This window comes from Plectropomus leopardus, chromosome 16 (assembly GCF_026936395.1).
Source record: "Plectropomus leopardus strain MGB_pleo_1.0 chromosome 16, ASM2693639v1, whole genome shotgun sequence".
Taxonomy (NCBI): Eukaryota; Metazoa; Chordata; class Actinopteri; order Perciformes; family Serranidae; genus Plectropomus; species Plectropomus leopardus.
The window spans coordinates 2,620,362-2,647,100 of NC_142191.1; the positions used below are offsets into that span (position 1 = coordinate 2,620,362).

At 38.1% G+C, this 26,739-nt stretch overlaps 2 protein-coding genes across 4 annotated transcripts in view; one reads left to right on the forward strand and one right to left on the reverse strand.

The window, feature by feature from the left end:
* tshr (thyroid stimulating hormone receptor) overlaps positions 1–20,918 on the reverse strand; it is a 32,559-nt gene extending 11,641 nt beyond the window's left edge. The window contains exons 1-6 of the mRNA XM_088089432.1: positions 20,283–20,918; positions 9,073–9,144; positions 6,475–6,549; positions 2,632–2,706; positions 1,495–1,569; positions 113–190 (exon numbers count right to left, since the gene is read on the reverse strand). Coding sequence (XP_087945558.1) covers positions 113–190; positions 1,495–1,569; positions 2,632–2,706; positions 6,475–6,549; positions 9,073–9,144; positions 20,283–20,452 — 545 coding nt within the window. The 5' untranslated portion in view covers positions 20,453–20,918. The remainder of the gene's footprint in view (positions 1–112; positions 191–1,494; positions 1,570–2,631; positions 2,707–6,474; positions 6,550–9,072; positions 9,145–20,282) is intronic.
* A 1,045-nt stretch (positions 20,919–21,963) lies between these two features.
* The window catches only part of cep128 (centrosomal protein 128), an 80,238-nt gene continuing 75,462 nt past the window's right edge, over positions 21,964–26,739 (forward strand). For all 3 annotated transcript variants that reach the window (XR_006106646.2, XM_042504011.2, XM_042504012.2), the window contains exons 1-5: positions 21,964–22,700; positions 23,693–23,779; positions 24,228–24,360; positions 25,194–25,312; positions 26,206–26,297. Coding sequence is in view for 2 of the 3 variants with exons in the window: in XM_042504011.2 (XP_042359945.2) it covers positions 22,527–22,700; positions 23,693–23,779; positions 24,228–24,360; positions 25,194–25,312; positions 26,206–26,297 (605 nt within the window). In the remaining variant the exon portion in view is untranslated. The remainder of the gene's footprint in view (positions 22,701–23,692; positions 23,780–24,227; positions 24,361–25,193; positions 25,313–26,205; positions 26,298–26,739) is intronic.

The following is a 26,739-nucleotide window of genomic DNA, read 5'->3' on the forward strand; positions in this document are numbered from 1 at the left end:
GTGCAAAAAAAATGTCTGGCATGCTGTTACAATGCCTGTTAAGGGGTTAAGCATTTTTGTAGATTCATGCACGCATGTGTGGTGCATGCTGATGCTCGTGCAGATATCTTACGCTGTCAGCACGTTGTTGGTGATGCCCTGGAGCGAGTTGGCCGGTATCTCAGTGATGTAGGGATGATCGACAATTTCCCTGCAAAAGAGGAAATGAAGTGGTGTCGTAAATAAATACTTTTCACTGAAAAGTGGTGAAGAGAGGAGCGTAGCTGATGAATGTTTTCTCGAGTGTTATGGCTCAGGAGGAAAATTAAATTAGAGTTGAGAAGGTGATGACAGAGAGATGTGAAGTTGTGAGAATAGCTGCTTATTTCATGCAGACAGGCAGACGTTTTACACTGAGAGACAGATGACTGAAACAAAGTACAAACTTTGCTTACATGTAATATTTGGTATACTGATAACTAGGGATGTAACGATTCATTTAACTCACAATTCAATATGATTCACCATACCAGGTTCACGATACAATTTTCAAACAATTTTCTCAATTACAAAATGAGATAACAAAAAATTCTGACCAAAAAATGTTAATTATTAATTATTTCAAACAAAATTATACAAAATACTGCATTTTCTAATCTTTTCTGTATCAAATTAAAGAATCCCTCTTTATTTCTGAGGTATAAATGCAAAACACAAACTATGAAATGAATACGTTTCTGGACATTCACACTGTCCCCTGCTGTTAAAAGCCCTTTCACCGGGACAGAGGAGGCGGCTGTGGAAAGGTTTGCTTTAGAGGAAAAGCAGAGAGGAAGAGTTTGAAGAACTGAGTTGGTCTTTTCTCACTCGTGGTGATCAGTCGGGCTCTTCGGCTCTTAGACTCGTTTGGGTGAGCGGTTTTGCAGCTTGTCAGTGTAGTTTGGCCGTGTAGTCGTCGTTAAGGAGTAACGTGTGTAGGCGGAGCTGACCGGAGCTCCTCACCATGATGCCAGCTCACATGCTGCATCATGTTAGTTGTACTATTTGCCATATTAAGCCATATTTTGCAAAGCGGCAATGAAAACGTTTTTTCATCTTGTCTAGGTCACATGATGCTATGGCTATACGTGGCCTTGGATTGGACATAGTGACGGCTGGTGCGGTGGTTGCAATAGAAATAAAGCAGCTGATGTTTGCCTAGTGACGTCTTGGTGGAAAAACAGTGATAAATTGCTAAAAAACACCCACATTTGGTGGCCAAAAAGTTGCTGGAAACAGCAACAACACGTTAAAGAACTGCTTTTGTTCTTCGTTGGGCTATCGGTGTTTTGCAGCTGGTCTGCAGCTTGGTGTCACAGCATTAGCAATTCCCTTAACCTCCCAATGACAAAGTCAGCTCAAATACTACATCACGTCAGAAAGGCATGAAACCAACAAATTTTAGATATTTGCAGAAAGGTACAATGCCGATATTTTCTGAGCTGTGTGCTTAATTTAACATTAACAGCAACTTACAGCATGAAGTTCATGTCATTAGAGTGGATGTTGTTCAAGTCGGGGAAGGAGGAGAGGCCGGTATTAAAAATCCCTCTGAAAAACAAAATCACAGAAACAGTCAGGACCTAATGCAGACTCAACAGAGACAACACAAGCTGCTTTAAATTATTATTATTATAATTATTATAATAATTATCAGGGATTATTATTAACCCTCTGTGGGAGTATATTAGACCACATTGTAATGCAAAAGTATCATGAGCATTGCTATTACAAAAACAGTAACTAAAACTTCATATACTGGCATATTAATTGTCTGGTTACAAGCCAAATATTCTTAACCCTTTGAAACAGGGAGCAAAAATAACTTTTCTTGTGTTGCTTTCAATCACTTTTTCCAGGTCATTACCTTATTTTCTTTTTGTTTTTTTCTTTAAGAATTATTATTATTATTATTATTATTATTATTATTATTATTATTATTATTATTATTATTATCATCATTGTTATTCAGGTAATTTTTTGTGCTTTTTACTAATTTATTGCTAATTTTTGGGTCATTTCTTCTGCCGTTGCTCATGGCTTTCCTCTTATGTTTTTGAAAGAAATCAAAAATACATTGAAATTTTTTGTTATGTTTGCAGCCAGAGCTAGGGAAAAATATTTAGGGAAAAAAGAAAAAAACTAGGGAAAATAACCATAAAAACATTTTTAAAATTATGTTATAAAATTAATAATTGTACATTTTAAACACTTATTTCCTTCATGTTTACTTCTTTTTTTTAAACTTTGTTATTCAGGAAATTTTATTGTACTTTTTACTAGTTTCTTGCCAATTTTTGGGTCATTTTTTTCTATTATTTCTCATAGCCTTATTTTTATGTTTTTTAAAGAAATCACAAACACATTGAATTCTTCTGAGAAGTTTTCGAGTGTGCAGCCACTTTTCTGAATCATTACATTCAAATGGAGCATGACTCATTCTTGCCCAAACTGGTACACACGCATGCCATGAATAGATCGCTACATATGAATTATAACCAGACTTAAACATTTTAAATAAAGACCCCCTCATCTTTTTGGATCACTGTAATGTTATCAATATGTGGAAATCAATGACAAAAAGAGTCTGAGTTAAAAAAATAAAATACTCACAGGTATTTGAGGTTTGGGAGATTTTTAAAGGCCTCTGGGTCGACATATGTCAGACTTTTTGCGTTGCGTATTTCTCTGAAAGAACAGACAAGAAAAAAAGACAGAAGTGTGTGTGATGGCCGCTGTGACATGGCTCGGTTTAGAAACACACTGCGTGGTCTTCAAAAGCTGCTGACTGAGCAGAACAGGTCGCATGCCAGCGTGCAGGACGAGGAAACTCGGTGCAGAGAGCCAGCGCCGGAAGTTGAGTCCAATTAGTGTTTCATTAGTGTGTTTACTCCGGTCCGCCCAGAACACCTCTCTCTGCTGTCTGATGGTGTGTGCGCCGCCCCGTCCTGGACCTCCTTCACACACCTGACAAACCGCACGCAGCCCGGCAGACAGACGAGGTCAGGTCGGAGGGAAACTCAGCATCGAGCCAAACAGGCGAGGTGAAGAGTTTGAGTCTTTGTCACAACTCTTTGGACTCGGTTACACGGAGCTGTTTTTGAATTTAATTTCCTTGTATTTGGATTTTCTGTTGATGAATGAAGAAAATCTCTGCACACCTGTATGTGTGACACATGTGTTGGAGAAAGGAGCAATCTGAAGACAAAGAGAAACTCCTGCATGCTGTCCCGCAAACTGCTAACATATTTACTGAGTGAAAGAAAGTTTTGGTCTGGACCTTTATCAGGTATAATGGCAGCATCAGAATATTTCTACATAAATATATATGTACAAACAGAGACCGCCTTAAATCTTCTATCATCCAATCAGAGGACTGCTGAGAACGATGATCACCTGCAACCGCTTTGTGTCATGAAAAATGAAAAATAGCAAAATAGAGTTAAAACCTTTTTTTCATAGATCACAATCTCAAAATATCACAAGTTTCAAGCGTCTGAACAAATAGAGCAAAATAATAATAAATAAATAAATACTCAAGTACAAGAGATTAGTTAAACAGCAGTTGAAATTTTTAGAAAAATGTTTCAGAAAGAAAAACTTAAGAAGTTTTTAGAGAACGTTTTTAGAAATTAAAACAGAAAACGTTTTTAAAAATGTTTTAACTGTAGTTTTCAGCTGATGATACAAAGCAGTTGCAGGAGATCATCGTTCTCAGCAGTCCTCTGATTGGATGATGAGGTTTTTTCACTCAGTGAATCTGTTAGTGGGACAGAGAGAGTTTCTCTTTTTGTCTTTAGATTTTCTGTTGATAAAGTTTGTGTTTCTGTGGCCGCTGGGTGGTCTTTTCTTCCATTGGTGATTTTGGCTGGTCGTGTTAACTAAGCAGTCTGAAAACCAGCCTCACTAAAACGTAGAATCAGGTTCATGTAGATAGCCAAGTCAAACAGTACCGTCATCTCACAGGAAAACAGGCTGCTCCCATCATGCACTGTTTGCACGAATACCGACGGAAAATAATTCTGCCGCAATCCTCATATAACCCGCATAATCTGAAAGGCTGCGATAATGTGAGCAATGCGCTTACGTAAAATAGTAAATCCGTGTAACAAGTCATATTGGCGTGGTGGACGGGTCACGAAACACACAGGAAAAAAGTGAACCTAATATGATTTTAGGGTCGTTCTTATGAGACCACCCCGTCCCAGTGAAAGGGGTTTTTAACAGCAGGGGACATCGTAAATGTCCAGAAATGCATTCATTGCATAGTTTGTGTTTTGCATTTATACCTCAGAAATAATAAGGGATTCTTTAATTTGACACAGAAAAGGAGAGAAAATGCAGTATTTTGTATCATTTTTGTTTGAAACAATTAACAGAATATTTTTCAGTAATAATTTTTCTTTAATCTCATTTTGTATTAAAATAACAGTATCGTTGAATCGTGAGTTGAGCGAATCGTTACATCCCTAATAATAATAATAAAATAATAATAATAAAAATAAAATAATAATAATAAAAATAATAATAATAATAAAAATAAAATAATTTTAAGTCGTCAGCCACACAAGGTTCTAGGAATGAAAATATTTGAGTCGTAGCTGTTGTCTGAAGCTGTTTTTAAACCAGCAGAGACATTTTTATAGAGCTCTCACATCTGTGCACCTCTGCAGGTCACACTAAAACTCGTACATTTGAGTTTATTACCCATTAAAAGTAGCTTTTTCCTTGTGTTAGCAGCCAGTGTGTTTCTGGTGTTACGTCCTCTTTTTTTCATTTATTTTTATTTTATTTATTTTCCCTATTAATGGCCGAGAATGTTGTTGTTAGTAAACTGTGCATCCACTGTATCATTTGCCAATAGATGACTGAAACTTTAGATTTATCTGTTACATAAATTCCCAGTAAAAAACCCAGAATTCTTGACACTGGTGGTACAAGCTTCGCCCAGCCCCCTCTGAATCCTCCGCTCCTCTGACTTCAGTCTCAGATCCACAGCTGCTGTCGGCCTGCAGCAGCCAACAGGAAGCAGAGCATTAATTTGTGTCTGACCCTGAAGGAAACCTGAGAGAGATGCCATTATCTGATGTATGGCACCACACCGCACCAATCAGTGGCAAATAGGCCCCGGAGATCCAAATCACACCCCCAGAACACTGATACAACCCTCAGCGAGCGGTCTGAGTTATTGTTTCTGTCTGCTTTTGGATGTCTGGAATTCAGCGGCTAATAAGGAAAGACTAAAAGGCAGGATAATTAAGATAAAAATGACACGCACACACGCACTGAGTCGTGTCGAATTAAATTCTGCGGCTGTTAATCATAGTTACCGTCTCAAACGGCTGCACACGTTTTATTCAGCACACACAAAAAAATGGCTGTGTTGCAGAGATGCTGTAAGTTGGAACAAATCATTCACATGGGCAGGAAGTCTCGCAGTAATATATGAAGTGCGAGGAGGTGCTCTGCTGGAAAGTGTGTGGTCCACCCGGAGACTCAGCCATAAATCTCTATCCTATAATTGAGAATAGAGTGCACCTTGCTAGACTTTTTCCCCTGAGCCGCTTCAACGAGAGCTGGAGCATGAAGAGGACGGGGAGAGAAGCCAAATGCTGGCTGCTGCTGGGCCTCTCTGCTCACACATGCTTATTCCCACCGTCTTTTTCAGCCAGTTATAATTATTGGTCATTATAAGGATCGCCATTATCTGACGCCTAAGTGAAAGCTAGTCTTCCCCGGGTCCAAAACAACATAACGTTACATTACAACACAAACAGTAATGCTGATAATAAAAGTAATCAATACAATAAAAAAGTGAACAAATCAAAAATAATATCATTAATGATAATAGAAACAACGATTTTAAAAAATAGTAATTAAAAGAAAATCATAATTAATTCACCAAAATCAACCCAAAAAAAAAAATTCAAAGAAACAAAACAAAAATAAACACACAATAAAAGTCTTAATTTTCTTACTCAAATCAACATAAAACAGCCAAATATCATTAACCAACCAACACACACCTGCAATCATGAGCCAAAAAACACGACAAAAACCTCCTATTAAATCCTGTACGCCTAAATAAGCTCTTACTGTATTTTTAAAACCTTCTTTTCCTTTGATTGAGCTTGTACTATGCTGGAGACTGCTCCATGATGCAGTAGACCTATAACAGACAGTAATGGTCCAGATAAAGGGTTATTTTGTGAAATTGAATCGTCTCTCATTTAATTTGCATGTTCCTACAACTGTTCTTACGGTTGTGAGTGTGTCAGATGAGGAGCAGTAAGTGGAGCGCAGGAGAGAAAATAAGCTTCTAATGTGTTTCTTCCTCGCTTTCATTTGCTGCTGGCGAGGTTCAAAATTAAGCATTTCACTCCCCGGAGAGCAAATGGAACGGCTTAATCGATCGCGATCGATGAAGAGTGTGCCATTTTTCCTTTAGTTACTCACATGTGGGTGATTTTCCTCAGGCCGTGGAACGAGTGCCTCTCCAGCCTCTGCAGCGTCACGTCCACAGATATATATCTTTAAAAAAAACACACAGAGCTTACAACAAAGCTAGAGGACAAACTGTCTTTGTAATGTCAATATAATGAAGTTTTTCAACCATCCGTCTAAGTTGTAAGAATGAAAGTACCGTGTACACTCTGAAGAATAACGGTTCCAACATGGTTCTTCCTAAATGGCTGAACCATTTGCTTCTGAAGAAACCTTTAAAGAATCCGTTAGGAACCTTTTTTATCCAAAGACTGTATAAATAATGGATGTAGCTACCCCGACATCACCCATTGGTTTGTGGACTGCTTTTCTGAGGCCTTTAGTTTGGCATTTCGGCCGTCATTAGTGTTGCCAGATGTATGATAATTATCGTATTTGTATGATAATTTTGCCCTCTTTACGATGTGCGATCAATAATTCCAAAAGTGTCGTAATGTACAATAATTTGACCAATGAGACACTTACAATAAGCATTTAGTTTGTTTTCCCAATATTTTTACTTATATACTTTACTTGCGATTGTACTACAAAGACAACAACAAGGCTAAAAATATGATGTCTGTGACAATTTTCAAAACAACTTGGCATATCTGGGCTTCAGGGCGCTTGGATTACTTCAGACGAGCAGTATGGACACATTTTGTGGGTTTTTTTAACGTTTGAATCCTGGTCACCATTTGCTTCAGTTGTTGTTGTGGGAGATGAGTGCTGCGCCTTTCCCCTCGTGATCCTCCGGCAGTGTTTTGTGGACTATAAAACTCACCCAACTTTACACCTGCATGAGGGTGAGTAGATAATGACTGAAAGTTCATGTTTGGGTGAACTATCACTTTAACTATTGAGACCAAAACCATATTTTATTTATTTATTTATTTTTTACCAGTTTGTTGATTTCTGCTGTAAAGTTGGACATTTTAACATGGGGGTCTGTGGAGACTGACTGACTCTTGGAGTCTCAAGCCTCAAGTGGCCATTAGAGGAACTGCATTTTTTGTTTTTTCCATGTTGGCTTCATTTTTCAGTGTCAGAGATTATTGCAAGAACCTCCTGGGTTGGTTTTTGTTTAAAACCTTAGAAAGGTGAAAAGCCGTTGCCATCTTGTGCTGGTGACGTCATTAAATTTTGGAGCAAGAGTCTGAGTACTGGCAGTCTCCATGTTGGGGGAGTTTCTGCCTATACAGTTATCTGACCAATCATAAACAGCACACTGATTGCGAGGACACCGATTGGCTCACCCAGCTGTCGATCATGACGTCAAACCCTGTTTTTACAGCATCAAATAACTCACTAAAACCAAACTTAGAAAAACAAACACTTGAACAAACATAAGCGCGGTAAGATGTACTTTAAATGACATAAACAGTCTTTTGGAAAATGTATTTGCCGTATACTGTGAGTTTCTAGTTTGGCACATGTCCCATCTGCTCACATGGAGGAGGCAGGCTTTATGATCTATACTGCAGCCAGACACCAGGGGGCGATCGAGATGTTTTGGCTTCACTTCTACGGCGCTTTCATGTCGTCCATCTTTACAAACAGTCTACGGTATAACCCTTTATGTTGGGTTTGAGGTAGAGTCCTCTGACATCTATCTGTTTTTACAGAAACCAGAAAGGGTTCTCCTGTGGGGACAAGCTGAAGAACCCTACGGTTCATGTTAGCACCTTTATTTCTAAGAGGCGAAATATAAGACGTGTTTTTATAAACGAGTTTGAGTGTGCTGCTCTAAAAAGTATCCTCAAGCAACTGTTTCCTGAATTTATCGACCCACCTTAAAGCCTCCTAAGTCACGGGTAATTTTACAGGTATGTGCCCTCATATACATTACCCAGTCATCAGTCACCCGGCTCCCATTTGTTATTACTTGGTAACAAGTTACTCTTTAAATAAACCAACTTAGCACTCGATCAACCTTAGAAATGACTAGAAAAAAAAGCTTGTATTCTGTTCGCTTATAGGCACTTAATAAAACACACCTCCGTGTTCACAAAGTTAAAAAAGAGTTTGAGAATTTTGATTTCTATCATTTTATCTGGACAGCAAAAAAAAGTGAATGGAAACACTTTGAGCACTTTGAGGCTTACAGAAAACTTCTCCGTCTCCCTTCATTCATGACTTGGACGCAGATGGACTCTGTGTTTGGGGATGAGGACTCGAGTGTATATTTACCTCTACGCAGAGACTCCACCTCTACTGGGAGTCTAAAATCACCACACACCCAAAAAACGCTCTGCTGGAATATCGAGCCGGTGTCCAAGCCCTGCTGCGGTCTACGGAGCAACATTCCTATTGATGGAAAGCATTAGCGCGTCCAGCTGTGATTAGGAGCCAGCGGTGATACTAAACAGAGAGCGTATCAGCTGCTTGGGTGGGAGACAAAGAGGAAAAGAGTTGGGCAGTTTGAAGCTGGGATTGGTTCCCATTTTTTGAGCAGTTGAAAGGCAACAGGTGGATGAGAGCGACTGTGAAGTGTTTTGTGTTTGAACAGCAGTTCATGAGAAGTGTACCAGCCTCCAATGGAATAATCCCACTGAATAAATCGCCACTCACATCCTCGAAATGTTGACCATGTTGGCAAAGGCGTCTGTTGGCACGGACGACAGCCGCGTCTCAAAAAGCCATCTGGTTGAAAGATAAAGACAAACACATTTTTTATTCAGTGTTTTCTAATGGCTTTCTTATCATCAGCAAGGTGTTCTTTGACAATTTTAAAAGAGGTACGAAGCTAAATATTTTGGGAAATACTCCAGCAAAAGAAATTTGATGTTGGTCCAGGTTTCAAGGTGTTAAAGACCTGCTCCGGTGAGGTTTTCTGTGCTGTTAAAATGCTTGCTAATGTTAAATGAAATGATGCATAAAACCTCAAAAATACTTGTTTCGTTAAAGGAATTCTTCATCCGCTAAAATAATACTCAAATATCAGCAACTCACCCCGTGTCATGCCGAATTCAGGAAGAAAAATTTTCCTTTAATAATAATAATGATAATCATAATAATAATCATAATGATAATAATTAATAGTAGTAGTAGTAGTAGTATTACTGTTATGGTTACTATTGTTATTATTATTGTTATTATTATTATTAATAATAATAATAAGAGGGTTCAAAAAATTACACTCTGGAACACAGTTTCAAAACTTTCGACTTTCAGGCCCCAAAAATACCGTTAACGTGTGAGCGAAAGGCAAAACCACAACAAAAGTTTAACGTTTCATGCGAGAAGCATTGCCATGAAAACGGCCCCCTATAGTAAAAAAAAAAAAAAAAAGTATTTCCCAAAATATCACACATTTTCTTGAATATGGACATGACGAAGATCTCTCTCTGAGTGTAACGACATTCAGTACAGCGATATTCAAGATTCTCTCTTTATGTTTTTTTCTCTTTACATTCGTCCATCAGCTCTGGACAAGAGGAGATCTAACAGTGAGAGACAGATAAAGGCCCAGCGCTGATAAATGTCAGTATCAGATGAAAGGTTTCTTTGAAGCACATGGTGAAACAGACCCCACTATTCTAGGAACACGGAGGAAAAAAAAAGACTTGGATCTGAGTGGACCTGAGCTGGCAGCCAAATCAAACAATGTCTGGGTCTGTTTAGGACAATGTTTGAGAATGTAAGGTTAGGACCTAAGATTGAGACAAACAGTCTTAAACTGACCTCCACATTGTTCAGGATAAACTCGTACCCAATGTTACAGAAACACTGTAACATTGGGTACGAGTATCATTTCTATATTCCTACATTTACCAACAAGTCAAACATTTCGCTTTCTGCAGGGTTTTTTTAGGAAAAGGGGGAGAAATTGTTCAAATTTTAAAAAGAATCCTGTGTATTAACCATACCATTTTAATGCTTTTTATTCTCCTCTTTTTGGGGTAATTTTGGTTGTGTTCATGCATGTGGCATACATTTTGTCCAGCTTGTGTATCTTTGTTTAATCAGTGAATTTCCAGCTCAGCTCCTACAATAAGTCTAAAATACACTGTGGAAACTAAATAGTTACATTCAGACTGTTAAGGTCACAAAATGCTCCATTGAAACCCATTCAAACTGACATTTTGATCCCACAGCCATCAAAGCAGAAAAACATGACTTGTATTATTTCGTTCTGGGCTTTTGACTTGACGATATGGGTTGAAGGGTTAAGCTTACCAGTTGCTGATCGGAGATCCACCATTTTTAAATGTTGTCACTCAACTGAATGAGCGTCCTTGTGTGGGTTATAAAGGGACTCATACACCTACTGGGAGGCTGAGAAAGCGTTATCAGCCCAGTAAAAGGTCGTTATTGTCATCTGAACCAGTTTTGTTTGGTTTAGGCACGAGAAAGTTCATGGCTCAGTTTTGGAAAAGTTCATGGTGTGAGTTAGAGTTAGTGTTGGTTGACTTTTGACGTTGACTTTTGATTTCACACAGGACACAAAAGGCATGTTTCCACTACATGGTACCAGCCCTACTCTACTCGCCTTTTTTGGTTTTCCATTAGGAAAAAGTACCTGGTACCACCTTTTTTGGTACCTGCTCTCCTGTGGTTCCAAAAGAAGCTGACCGAGTACTATGAGGTACTACTAAACACTTTTTTTTTGGCTTTTATAGGTCACATGATGCTATGGCTATTAGCTTCTTGCAATGTTTCCTTTTTGTTTCCCATATTTTGCAAATTAAATTGAACCAATTTTCTCAGACATCAAACAGTCAAAAAGCTTGTGAAAGGCATCTGAAAGCAGCACAAGAAAACTGATATCAGTCCAGGTTTCAAAGGGTTAAGGGTAGATTGTTGGCTCTAGTCAAAATGTGTTATTTGTTTCCTGTGATCGTGCTTCAGATGTTGTTGTGGTGGATTTAGGAATCACAACATAGTAATAGAGAAAAGAGATTAGCATGGTAGCCACATGTGTTGATGTCATGTTGGGCCACCCTGCAGTGTGATACACATTCAGACTTTGTTCCACTGCATCCGGTTTCAACACGCAACAGAGCGTGCATCCGTTTGGAATCAGGTACCAAAAAGTGACTCAGCCAAAGCCACCATCTTCACGCACCTTTGGTTCATCAGGGGAACAATAGACTAATTCAGAGGCCGAGATCTGGCCCGCGAGGCTGAATCACGCTCTCATGGGGGGGTTCGTCAGTCACTAGACGCGGGAGCACGGCACCCTGCGCCCTCTGACAAACTCAAACAAACACAGGGACACAGAGCAGACCCTGACACCAAACACCCCCGTCACAACCGCACTGCTTCTCTGCCGCCGCCGCTCAAATCACCAGCATTTTCTCTAAAGAGCGCAGAGAGGAGACCAGTGAGCCCATCTCGGAGAAGGAGAAAATTACTCCCCCAATTTGTCATTTTGGATAGAAACCCGAGAAAACAAACAGGGTGGGAATTGAGTTTGAAGTGGGAGAAGCCGCATAATTCCTAATATTGACAGCGTTGGGTTGACAACATCTCAGTGTTTACTATGGGCTGTGTTTTATTTTGGTGTGTAATGGTCTGCGGTGGCTGGGACAGAGGGACGCTTACACGTGCTGCTGCACATTTCAACCTCCAGTGTGATTCTGTCTCTAAAAATCCTCCATAAAGGCTTACTTTTTACTACAGTTTTGTTGTTCTGATCTCATCAGTGTACGCAGAAAAAGAAAACTGTGAGGACACGTGGCTGTAAAGTGATTTACCTTTTAAATGAGTTTTACTCAAAAGCAGGGAGACTCAACATGCTTCGCTTTTGCAAAATGACAGGAGGCCAGGGGCCCGTCGCAGCACCCCTCACATGTTTCTAGATTTCAGTACATTTTTAGGATTTTAGGACGTTTCCAGGACTTAAGGGCATTTCTAAGATTTCAGGAAATATCTACAGTTTTAGAATGTTTCTTGGGTTTTAGGATGTTTGAGGATGTTTCTAGGACATCTCTAAGATTTTGGGTTATTTCTGGGATTTTAGGATGTTTCTTCGACTTTAGTACATTTAAAAGATTTTAGGACATTTCTAGGATTTCAGAAAATTTCTACAATTTTTGGATGTTTTTAGGATTTTAGGACATTCGAGGACTTGATATAAGATGTTTCTAGGACATTTCTAAGACTTTAGGATATTTCAGAGATATTGGACGTTTCTAGGATTTTTGGACATTAAGGGACATTGGGACAGCTGTAGTTCAGAGGAAGTTCAGCGGTTTGATCCTGGTATCATGTCAAAGTGTCCTTGAGCAAAATACTGAACCTGAAATTGCTCCCGATGCTGCGTCATCAGTGCGAGTACGTGTGAATGGTTCCTGAGTAGCAGGTGGCACCATGTACGGTAGCCTCGGCCACCAGTGTGTGACGGTGTGTGTGAGTGGGTGGATGTGACATGTAGTGTGAAATTCCTTATATGGTCAAAAGACTAGAAAAGCGCTTTACAAGAGCAGGTCCACTGACCATTTTAGCTATAGGACCTCAGTCGGGGGTGTGGGGGATCCTCCACTGACACTTTTTTGATAAACAAGCTCTATTTTGATGCTTTTTTATGCACTCTGGCACCTTGTGTATACTTAAAGTACAAAACCAATTCCTAGTTTGATTCACTTTATTTTTTATTGTGAATTAAAAATGGTTTGGGGGCCACCCAGCACTCAATTAGTGGCAGATTTGGTCCATGGGCTGTAAATCGAGTATCACTGTTCTAGGGTTTAAATAAGATTACATTTGTTTTCTCATAAATACGTGAGCTAATTACTGCAGAATGTGAAGTTACAGTAACAATTTCCATTCCACGATCCATCGGTACAAATTAATAGCTGGGAAACTGTCAGTATTTCCAGTAATCTCGGCTACAGCTCATCATGTTCGACGTCCCACTTCTTATTTTACAATCAGTCCCAGTGCTCATCTGTTACCATTCAGGAAACAGCATTAGGATTTCACTCTTCAGCCGGTTTTATTAGACGAGAGGTCGAGGGACGACGAATATCACGAGTTATCACATGTTTAAACTCCAATCCAAAATTTCTGAGGTTTTTTTGAAAGACTGGAACTGCTGTGTTTTCCCTCCTTTCCCCTTGAAGTCTTTTTTCCCTCCTAATTATTCTCAAATGGAGCTCTCCGGGTGTTTGAGAAATGTGCTGTAAAAGGTAAATATTGTATTTGAATGCATCGTCCAGACGCAGTCGGGAGTCACGCTACGCAGGCTTTTAAAGCGTGTCTGTGCTTTCCTTTCCACCTCTCTGACTCCCAGTGACACATGGAGTAACCTGCACCACACACACACACACACACACACACACACACACACACACACACACACACACACACACACACACACACACAAAGGACTCCAAACTCTTAAGTATCCACATATGTACACTCACACATAGACACGCACAGACGTCTGCTTTGCATTCACGCGTTGTTTTGTGAGTAGGACTTGTACAAATTTTTCTCTGCTAACCAAACTCTTATGTTAATAAAAGAATTAGTGAAAACACTTTTTGCAGATTGTGTGGCATTTTAAAAATAAGTGTATTGACAAAGAAGGCTTTTATTCATGAACACAAACGTCCACCAATTCTGAAAAAAAGGAGCGTTTTTTGGAATCGCATGTTAACGCTTTCTGGCGGAGTTGATTTAAAGGAGCTCTATGTGATATTCAGTTTCTATGATTCAGAGGTTGTCTGATGTTACCAAAAGTCAAATAATTGTGTGCGACTGAAACTGGACCTTTGAAATACATGTAAACATGTTAGTCCAACTGAAATCGGACTAAATCGAATTTCTCAAAATTGGACGAACAGACCCAGAAAATTCGAGCTCCTTCGTCACGTAAACACCTCAGTCGGACTTTAACTGGACTCGTCGTTCTGTGCGTGCTCCTCGTCCCAACACCGGCCTCGCTCGGTGGTTAGGGACTGTTCATTACTTGTGAGGGAAGCAGGGGTGCAGGCACTGAGGAGGGACTTGTGTTTTTAATTTCAGCTTAGCTAAAGAACATACAACTTTAAAAGCTTGTATTTTATATTTATATATATATATAATTATATATATATTAATGGAAGCACTTTTTAGTCTTTTCTAGGTCACATGATGCTATGTCTAGTAGGTCAGTAGGAACTGGCTCCCATGATGCAGCAGGAGCTACAGGAGCTGTTATTGCATCACATAACTCTGAGAAAATTGAGCAAATCATCTGGAAGTTTTGAATCCACAATTCCTCTGTGAAATCGTGGACTATCATCTCCCAGAAATCCCTCATACGTGGCCACTCCCACGTATAAGGGGCTCGCCTTTCCATCATGGCTCCATAACACGCCTACGTGGCCTTGGATTGGAAATAATGACGGCTAGTGCGGTGGCTGCAATAGAAATAAAGCTGCTAATGTTTTGAACATCCATCGCCATGGTTACTGGGATGTTATCACCAGAGGAGAAGTTGCAGAGCGTCACTCAGTGGAAACACTGTCAGCTCACAGTTGTGTTTTAGAGTTTTTGAGTTTTGCTTGAATCAGTAATGGAAACCCGCCTACCGCCTAGTCGCACGTACGAGTCCATCACTGGGAAACTGTGCAACCCCTCTTTTTCATATACCGCTTTCACACCAAAATTAACACGTGCACACAGGTTTTTCAGACACGGGTAAACCCACTAAATACTGTATTGCCGCACCAGTCGGCCTTTCTGTCAGACAGCAGCAGGATCAGAGTTCTTTGAAAACTTTTCAGTGGTTTCTTCTCTTTATATCTCTTACTTATTCAATCTCTCTTTCAAACTTGGTGTAGACAAATTTGGATCAGCGTTTTAGTGCTGCCTACGATGAGACGGCGGGTAATTAGTGACGGCCGTCATTGCATCTAGCCGGTGAAGGAGCTTAAATAACGACATTCACCCCGGTGTTGCACTCCCATCAGTGCCGATAGCAGCCGGAGGACCCAGGTGTGAATGCAGATTGTATGCGTTCCCATAGCATTAAAATCCAGATGTAAGCAGGTTTTAGCAGGTTTTTAGTGCAGTGGGAGAGAGGCTTTAGTGAGTCTCAGCCAGGCTGGAGTCAGTATCTCTCTGCTCTGACCCGGGCAGCGGGGTCACTCCCTCCTCAGTGTTTGTACAACAAAATCAAACTCTCTCACGCCTCATCTGCCAGAACATCCCGCTCAATACACAGTCTATTTCGGGCGAATTTGTCAGATATTTTTATCAGGATGGGTGACGATCCGCTGCTTTTTTGGTGTGCTTTTATTCTCTCGATCCTCTTGGAGGGCTCTGGGTAAACGCCGGGCAGGAATGTGAGGAAATCGTAGGGGACTTCGGGGCCCGTGGTCAAGTGAATTGGGGCAGTGACGGGGAGATAATTTCATGTGATGGTTGCTGTTGGAGGCGATGCAAAGTGGTGTTTGGGACCGAAGGATGTTCCAATAAAGTCTAAGAAAGGAATGACGATTAACAAAACATGGTGCGGTTTTAAATAAATCGTTATCGGTGAGCCTACATCACTGCTTTTGAGGAATTTTGCATAAAAGAATCAGTGAGAAAGCTATTTTAAATCCCAGGACCGCTCATTTCCACAACAGCATCACCAAAAGTTCACATTATACGATGTAACAGCACGGTCTGATTTATCACTCAAGAATGCTGAATTGAATGGAAACAGCCTCTCTAAGTCTTCCAGTTCTATGTTTCCACACATCCCTCTGAAGGGCATGTGTTTCCATCACTCAAGGCCGAGGCAAACTCTCTGTTGCATAATTTCTGTCCCGTACTTAAGCAATTTAGGAAGTGTAAAAGCCCCTCTACATTTTTCAGAAGTGACCCTGACGTGTTACATCATGTCGGCTCCTGGGATTCTTTGCAGATTTTAGGGGGTTTCAGATAACGAGACGGCAGATTGCTCACAGGTCTGCTGTTAGTTTTGGTACAGTTCAGTTGGTTTTATTGCCCGCTGCTAAGGGACTGTGCTTTATTTATTAGAGTTGCTGAGGTGAGACTTTAAGGTTTCTTTTATATCATGACCCTCCCTGAACAATATATTCCAAAAAGGTTAATTTTTTTGTCATTCTGTACGTGTTGACACATGAAGAGAACGTAACTAGTAACTCAGATCCTGCAGCGTACGTTAAAGTGACGGCGTACTAAATAACTTAATGTCACATGGCGGCTAATCTCGTAAAGGCTGGTACAGACTAGAGGATTTTAAAATGTTAACCGATTTTTTTAAACATGTGAGACCACAGACGTAATGACAGATTCAAACGATTTTTAATGTTATGATCGTCGAAACGCACACACTAGACGATTTGGCCGGATCGTGAGACCACACTCTCGCCGTTTGTATTTAAGATGTCACAATGGCGATCCAACAGACTTTGGATCTCATAGAATCTCGCGTGATCAAACGTGACTTCAGAAGAAAAACAGATATGGAGGAGGATCGCCGTCGTCAGCTGGCTGCACTTGTGTGCGTCTTGTTTTGCAGCGAGAAACCAAAACATAGAAAAAAGTTATGGATCGAGTCATGGCTGATACACATTTATTATACAGAAGTCCTGTTGTTCTCGCCGTGTTTTCGAGCTGAATTGGGAACGCACTCATAAACACATCATCAAAACGTTACTCACCCAAGGTCACGTCTTTCTGGCTTTACACAGACCTCATTTCAGGGTGGGTATCATACCTGTTGCTCAGAGGCGGGACAACTCTGCTCCCTCTTTCCACGATCGAACGTTAAACACAGAAACGTGAAGCAGCACAACGTCGCGATATTCCCGCCTTGAACAGGAAGTGTAAATGCAGCTTACGATGACTTTGGCATGAGAACAGGAGGCGCTGAGTGAAAATGCATGACCCTCTCTCCACCATAAATAACCGTATATCACAGATTCTGATAAATGATTTTGGAGATTTTTAAGGAAAACATGCATTTAAAATCCACTTTAGGTTCTTAGGAAATTAAAAATGAAATAAAAAACATTAATTTCCCCTGAGCCAATAAAAACCATAACTCTCCCCTTAAAAAGTATTATCTGAAGGGTCTCCCCCGTTTACGCCCCCTTCACCTCTCATAAATAACAAACAGTCCCTAGTCACAAGAATCAAAAACAGCAGAGCATCTTCTCCACTGCACGATGATACGGTTTTTTATTTTGGATTTGTCATCTATGTAGCACATGAGTACAAAAAGATGCAAAGACCTTTTTTTTTCCCTTGACGCTGTAAATTTTGGATTTTAGTGTGTTTGTTGGACAAAATAAGCAGTTTTAAGTTTAAGTTTTTTAAGATGCCATTTTGAGTTTTTGAATGATGTGCTGGGCATTTTGTTGCAATTATTCGAGAAAAAAAAACATGCAATAAACAGAAAATCACTGATGAAAGTAATTATTAGTTGTGGCAAAAGCTGACAGTTATATTATTATGCTGTCATGTTACTGTTACTGGAAATGGGAGTGGGTGTATTGTGATTTCACTTCACTTTAGTGCCTGATTGCTTGCAAATAGATGCAAAAAGATATTTGTTTTTCTTAAATTTCCTAAAGATCGGATCCTAGTTTGTTCTCTTGGACAAAGGAGTAAGGGAGGTCAGTGGATGTTTTTTTTTTTTTAATTTATTTTATTTTATTTTGTTTTATTTTATTTTATTTTATTTTATTTTATTTTATTTCTTAGATTTTTTTTTTTAATTTTTTTTTTAAGTCAGAGATACTTTGATTTGTTGTTTTTGGCTCTGGTGCACTCTGCAGTGATGAACCAATATAATGTGAATTGTTTGCCATTTCCAAAGAGGACCACTTTGGATATAAGTGTTTTATTAAAGTTTCTACGTGCTATCCTCTGAGATTTTTTTTCAACATGATGCTCCTTGGAGTCGTTCTACTTTTAAATTCAAACAAATCAAATTAAATCAGTATGTCCATATATAAATGCAGGTAAATCTAAATTAATTGTTTGCACAGTCAGTGAGTTGTCCTCGTGGCTGCCTGGGGAAGATGGTGGCTTAGTTATGTCTAAGAAATCCCTAAATTGTGTGTAACATGGGGAAAAATAGATATAATGAGCAAGAATTTTTAATTAAGCACTAAAAATCATCCTTTTTTTAAAGATGTCTCATCTGCAGGCTGCTGAAATGTTTAAATACCCTGCAGCCTCCTGAGAAATCTTCTGAACTCTGTGTTTCTTCTTTTTCTCTCTGTCACTGTCTCTCCATCTGTCCATCCTTGTAGTAAATTTATTATGGCGACACTTAGGAACAATTAATAAGATGTTAGAAAATAAAGTTAAATTTGTAATATTACTCAAAGAGGTGCATTAGAGCCCGAAGCAACCACAAATAAAGAGAAAATCAGCTAGATATTTGGGAAAATGAGGTCGTCTTTACCCCTTCAGCTTTAATTTGGATAATTTTTTATAATGATTCAGTTCTTTTTTCAGTGGTGGAAAGTAACTAAGTACATTTACTCAAGTACTTCAGTACAACCTTGAGGTTCTTGACTTCACTATTGATGAAAAGATGAAAATATTGTTTTTTTTTGCTACATTTATTTGATAGACTTAGTTACTAATAAACTAATAAACTGTGGTGCATAAATATGAAACTAAACTAACCAGCAGTATATAAAGTTGTTAACATGAGCTCCAGCTGCAGCAATGAAGTGATGAACACATCAGTGCATCAATACTTTAATTATAATCCTGTAATATTATTCTGATTGGACCAAATTCCCACATTTTACTTTATTTTGATGAGGACACTTTTGTACTTTTAAATGTAAAACTTTAACTTGTTCACTGAAAAGGTTTATACTTTGGACCAACTTAAAAGATACTCTGATTTGTTCCAGCCATATTTAGCAGTTTTCCCTCAAATTATATTTATTATTTGTCTAAAACCTTAAATTATGATTTGATATAAATCAAAAATATATTTTCAGAGAAAAAAAACTACATTCACACAAAGCAAACAAATAAAAACAAAAGAGTATTTTTTGCACTGTATGGGCTGCTATTTCATCTTGTTCCAGCACTTGTCTTGTTAAATAAAATTTAGTGCAAAAAAAAATTAATCATTACAGTCATTAACCCTTTGAAATCTGGATCAACACCATTTTCCATGTGTTGCATTGAGATGCCTTTCAGTATTTAAATATTTTTGGGAAATTTGGTTTGACTTCCTCTGGAAATATGGGGAGAAGACAACACAAAATGACAAGAAATGTTAAAAATTATATTTTAATTGTTTTTAATTATATATATATATATATTTAAAAATACATTAAAATTATAAAAAAGAATTATAATTATTTGTAAGCACTTTTTAATGTCATTTCCCTTTACCTTCCTTTTCTGGTATGTTTTAGGAATTTGTTATTATTATTTTAATTTTTATTTATTTATTATTTTTTAACTTATTTCTTGCAACTTTGTGGGTCATTTCTTCTTAAGTTTCTCATTACCTTCACCCCATGTTTTTGAAATAAATCAAGCCATTTTCCCCCAGTTATCAATTATTCATAAATTTAATATCTGTTCTACATATTATAAGATTTGCTACATTTCACTCCAACTCAAGAGGTCACACTGACAACCTCTGACGAAGTATCTAAAAAATATCATAACCTTCAAAAAGAATAACCACTTAACATCAAAGTCAGCCTAAAAGTCCCTGTGGGAGCACTTTGAAGGAATATTCATGATATTAATGATTTTTTTTTCTTCCTCGGGGTTAAGTGCACTTTACATTCAAGACGCATGAAGACAAAACCAGCAGAAATCACTTTTGCAGCTGAACGCCTACTTACAGTGTCTCCGTGCTGGCTGGAAACCTGGGGAGAATATCAATGTCGAGGCAGGAGATGGTGCGAGTCTCCCACTCCAGGCACTGGCAGACAGCGGGGCAGGAGTCAGCCTCCGCCGCGGCGCTGAGCGGCAGGCTGACGAGCGTAAACAAGGCGCACGTTATCACCTGCATGCTGGAGAGCTGCGCGCTGTCAGTGTCGGCTCAAAATATCCGCACACTCACTGCTGTGTTTGTTTTTTTCTGTATCCTGACAGTTCTCTTGATGCCCACAACAACAAGTATTTATATCAATTTTTAAGCAGTGTGTAATGCTTGTCTGTGAGTTATTCCTCAGGTGGAGAGTGTGAGTTTTCCGCTCAGGGCCCCCGGAGTCTCTGAGAGGTTGTGAAAGGTGGAGAAGCAGCTGGAGGACGCGCAGCTGCGGCTCTGTGGTGGGTTTGGAGGTGGTCTACAACTTGAGGGGAGGGTGGTGGACTTCTGAGGCACTCTTGTGTTAGACTCGAGAATATTTCTTTTCTTGTCCTTTTCCCCTTGAGTCATATTTCTTGTAGTCTGTTCTGTTTTTTGTTTTTGTAGAGCTCTTTGTAACTTTGTCTTGCAAAGCACTCGATAAATGAAGAAGATGATGATGATGATGATTATTATTATTACTACAACACAGAAAATAGATGAGGTAAGCTGCTTATTCCAATTATTTTTGTTATTAATAAATAAATATCCAAATACATAAACACGTAAATAAATAATAAGAAAATATAACAATATTAATTAATTATTGTTATTAATTGAATTCTTAATCATTATTTCTACAAGCAATTTTTTAGTTCAATATATGTCAAGCCAATGTGTTATAGTGGGCACGGTAGCCTAGTCAGTTAACATACATTATACATTTATATATATATATACATATATAGGCTATATATATTGTATCTAGTCAATTCTATACTACTACTACTACTACTATGACTACTACTGGTAATAATAATAATAAACAAAATAATAATAATAATAATTATTATGTTTATTTTTAATATTATTATATAAAATAATATATTTGAGGTTGGTCCAAAGTATTTTTTTAGTCTACAAGTCTTGCATACAAATGTAAGAAAAAGTGCAAGCGTTTTAGCTTTAAAATGAAATTATTAGAATTGATTTGATAATTGAATGATTTTTATTTCTATGTGATCAATTTTATAAACATTATTATTATTATTATTATTATTATTATTATTATTATTATTATTATTATTGTTATTGTTATTATTATTGCACAGAAAATAATTTAAGTAAACTGCCTATTCTAATGTTTTTTTTATCATTTAAAAACTTAATTTATGCCAAGTTTATTATTCTATGTGCGTTAGTCAATTGTATAGTGTAAATGTTCTATATGGCTATATATAAATGTTATTGTTTTTCTTTTCTTTTCTTTTCTTTTCTTTGCTTTGCTTTGCTTTTCTTTTCTTTTCTTTTCTTTTCTTTGTTTTTCTTTTCTTTGTTTTTCTTTTCTTTTCTTTTCTTTTCTTTTCTTTTCTTTTCTTTTCTTTTCTTTTCTTACTGATGAGCGGTAACACTGGCGCAAACGCATGCCTTTGGACAATGTAGTCCACTAACATCACATTCCCACACTGCTCCGTGGTGGGCGGCCTACACTTCCCGGCATCCTTCGCGGTCGCTATCGTCTGTTGTTTTCCTGCTCAGACGCGGCTAGTTCAAGTTGCCATAGCACAGCAGAGCTGGGAGTCGCTCTTTTGCAAACTTTTCACTCTCTAAACGAAAATCCAGCGGCTTTTATGTAACGTGTTTATGGCGGCGGTATTTATTTCTTGTGTTTCCGCTCGACACGTACCGTGTTTTGTCGTTTTTACGGTGTTGTTACAAGGCTAAATTAGTTAGCTTGCGGTTGGTTAGCTAGCTGTAGTAGTTGCCACCTGTAGCTAGCATCACAATAAACAATGCACAGCTCTGTGATTTATTGTGAGGAGGGCAGCTTGAATTGCTTGAGTTGTGTTGTTTTGTCGGTCAGATAGCTTTCTGTGTCTATTTGTTGTTAAAGTAACAATGACAAAGCTTTTATTTTCGCTAGCTATGTCAAAAATAGATGTTGTAACGTTAAAGAAAGTTCCGAATCCGCCCAGTTTGTCCGTTAATCTGATTAACGTTGCAGTTAACAGATAACAGTTAATCGTCAGATTTGCAGAGTCGGCCGTTTTACAGTAAATCTAAACTGTACCAAACTATGGATACATCCAGCGGCTCGGAGTCTCTGGACAGGACGCCGGTGCACAGACCCCGGGGGCGGGGAGACCACCGCAGTGCTGGCCGGGAGAGGGGCAGGGTCAGCGGGAGAGGAGGTGATGGTCGAGCCGAGGAGTTCTCCGAGAAGATCAGCACACTGGCGAGCACTTTACAGGTACTGTACCTCATGATGAGACACACTGAGACACACCTAGCATTATGGGAAGAAGGCAGTGAGCAACTTAACAAGAAATTACCCAAAAAAGTAACAAATTCCTGGAAATTAGCAATAAAAGAATCGTCAAAAAACAGCAATAACAAGGAAAATGACCGGGAAAAAAGCTAAAAAAAAACCTCCAAAAAAACCAAAAACAAAATCATACATATATTTTCAAAAGTGATATGGGATTTTTGAGACCAATGTGATACTGATTTTATAGTGAAAAATTCACCGATTACCAATATGGCGACCGATATAGTGAATTTTTGTGCTGGAATGAAAATAGATCATTTCTATGTGGATTATGCACTGATTTTGCACTGATATGACTATCCCAAAATATTCATAATGCTGCTTTCTAAAACATGCAACTTTTGTTTAACAATTTACTTATTTAACATTACACACCAACAAAAAAAAAACAATAAATAAAAAAAAAACATCAGTAATGTATGTGTTCAAAAAAGTGAAAGGACGGATGTCAGCCAGTAATATCAGTTGACTGATAAATTGGTCAAACTCTAAAAAAAAATAAAAAAAAACAACAAAAAAAAACTTTCCTGCAAATTTCCTGAAAATTAGCAGTAAAAGAATAGTAAAAAGAAAACAATGAAAAACAAAATGACATAAAAAAAGCAAAAAAAAAACAAAAAACAATCATACATAACTGCTGTATGTATGAAACAATAATCCAAAATGTAGGGTTCTGTCCTATTTAAAAAGAAAAAATAAATTCAGATAATTTTTCTCTCTTTTTTTGTCTCTTTAAAAACACTTTTTTCTTGTTTTCTTTTCACACTTTACCAATTTCTTGCTTGTTACCTTTTGTTTGTGTTTTGAAAGAAATCAGACCAGTCTGCTCAGGTTCATGGTGTAATATCCTTTTCTAATCATAAGTCTTTCATTATCTCAATAATTGTTAACTGAAAGCTTCTTTTCTCGGGCAGGACACCAGCAGGAACTTGACCAAAGTGGACCGGATGCTGGGCCAATACAGGGAACATCGAGATGATCAGGCTGAGGAATTGGCACTGGTAAGACACTTCTGTTAATTATGATGTAATTGGGATCATTACACACCTAAAAGATGCAGATGATAAAAAGACTTTGGTCTTTACATTTTGGAAGTTAGATTTGTCGCAGATACATGTTGTGGTTTCACGAAAACACTTTTGTTAGTACTTATTGGAGCTGTTTTTTCCCTTTAGTTCTATGAATGTTGTGGTGGCAACTTGGTATAAAGCAGTTACTGGTTTCATGATAAACTGTGATAAAAATGTAAGCGGTTGGTATTACCACCTTTAATTTAATCATCATTTAAACTGTGCTTAACAAACAAACAAACAAACAAAAAACACCATCCATTTTTCTGAATTTATTCTCCCTATTTTTTTTTTTTTACCAGTCCTGTTTTGGCTTCTTGATACCTTTAAATAATTCTCAGTTTAATGTCTGATTTTTTGTACCTGCACACCTGCACAGCTCAAGGAGAACCTGGAGGAGTCAATCAGTCAGCTGCGGACTCAGAGGATGAGCAGATCCAACGGGGCTCGGAGCGCTTCGGCCTCGGCCTCCACTCTGCACACCAGTGACCTGGAGGATTTCTCAGGATCAGGTCTGGAGAAACAGAAAGGATTTTACTGTCAGCTGTCTGCTCATTGTATTCTCCAGGGCCCCCACAGATCCTTAAAAAGTCTTAAAAGGCTTTGAATTCATTAATCTAAAAATAAGGCTTAAATTGGTATTGAATTGACATGAATCAGTCTTTCAAAATTACTCAGACATGTGTGGTAGAATTTTATGAATCGTTTGTATCTGATGTTGCACTGTAAAATCTCAAATTAATTGGTAACATTTATTTTTTTGTTAAAAAATGTAATACATTTCTTTCCTTAAACTTGTCATGATGGGAATCCAGGCAGTGAAATCTCACATGCAGAGTGAGAAACACAAAATCCGGCCAGAAATGCCAGATATTTCCCACTTCTTTTCATAAACCAAATGAATATTTTAATGAAGACATAATATATTCATTGCCTCTATGTATCTCAATTTAAAAAAGTTTGTTTTTTGAACATTTGACAGATAATTTAACTTTTCACTGGACAAAAAAAAAAAAATTATATTACAATAAAAATTTGGGCAATGTAAATTTGTCCTTCAGTTTTGATTATTATATATAAAACTATCTGACTCAAACTTAAGTCTGAGTGGCTTTAAAAAAAGTTCAATCTACCTCCTAAATCTGCAGGAAGTAATCCCGTTCTTACTTCTGGTTTATTTGCTACAAGATGGAACAGAAAGGCTGAAAACACAGAAATAATTTACAAAAAAGACCAAAAAAGCATGAAAAGAGCACACTGAAGATATTCCACAGTGAGTTTGTGATGCTTGTTTCTCGTGCTCCTCCTGTAACACTTTTTAACTTATGAACATTTGTTTTTTCAGATGGTCAGCGTTTCTTCCCTACATCTCCTCTGAAGGACTACACGAGCACGCCAGGACGGAGGAGGAGGTCTCAGTCTGCCGGCGTTCGCTTCAGGGATGCCGGTCTGACAGGAGAGGATGTAAGAGCAGTGACAGACCGATCGGTGTCACGCGTCACTGTCAAGTAGTGTCAGGAAGTTTCCACAGGAGGGCACACTGAGTCAACAACACTGATGTGACACTATTATGCTAATCTTGAAAAGGGCTTAAGATTTCATTTACATACTTTTCGTGTGAGTATTTAGGTCTATGGTGTGTTCAGGAGCGCCTCTTTCTTATTTTTTTCAAAATGCTGTTTCCGCAGTGGTTGCAGCATGTGTATAACTGTAAAGGAAATGAAAGAACATTTCCAGGGTTCCCATAGGTCCTTAAAAAGTCTTAAAAAGCACAGGATCCATAAATCTGAAAATAAGGCCTTATTTGGTATCAGAGGTCTTAAAAATGCTTAAAAATGAGAAGTTTAAGATTTCATACTCCTGACGTAGAATGTAAAATGTTAAAAAAAAATCTCTTTAAAAAAAACCCCAAACTTAACTGAATGCCTCGCGCATTAATGTGGCACAGATCGGGATAACTGCAAAAAGTCTTTTGCAACGTTTTTTAAAGTTTTTTAAAGTTTTTTAGACTCTGTAAAATGAGAGTCAAGGAATCAGACTCATGCGTTTAGAGAGAAATAGAAAAAAAAAGACCCAAAAACCCTCCAACAATAGCCGTATATTTCCTACATCTGTTACACTTGTGTCTGCGTCACAACAAAAAAACAGGTTGTATGTTTCAAAAAACGTCAAGTTGTCACTAACCTTAAATAATTGATGTAAGCTTGTGTTTTTGCTTCAGTTTCGTTTTTTTTAAAATTAGTCTTAAATGGTATTTTGAGCAGCGTTCAAAGGTCTTAAATCGAACTTGTCTTTAAGCGGTAGAAACCCTGTTTACTCGTGTGTGACGTTTTGTATTCGGTGTCTTTCCCGCGTAGATTCACACTTTGCACCAATCCATGAGGGATCTGCGCTGTGACCAGCAGAGAATATCGGACGACCTGGATCGAGAAATCCTCAGGAGAAATAAGTATGTTTCTATGTTGTTTACACTAAGCACACAAGTTAGGACACGGCTGAACTCACCAGCTTTTGTCTTTTTTTATAAGACAAGGTGGTTTTTAGAACTGAGTTGTTTTGTCTCCCACCATTTTAACAATAAGCACAAATGGTTTGTCTAGCTTTAGTTTGTCTTGAACATAAATTAAAATGAAACACTAAATCACCTTGCTTTCCTCAGTCTGCATGTCCTTAACCCTTTAAAACCTGGATTGTCATCACTTTTCTTTGACTGCATTTAGATGCCTTTTTACAATCATTTTAACCTCTGAAACATGAAAAAAAAATAGTTTGATTTCTTTCAAAAACAGTAAAAACCTACGGGAAAAAAACTGCGAAAAATAGTTAAACGTGACAAGGACATTATTTTTAAAAAATCTGAAAAGATGCACAGAAAACTGTACTTATAAGTC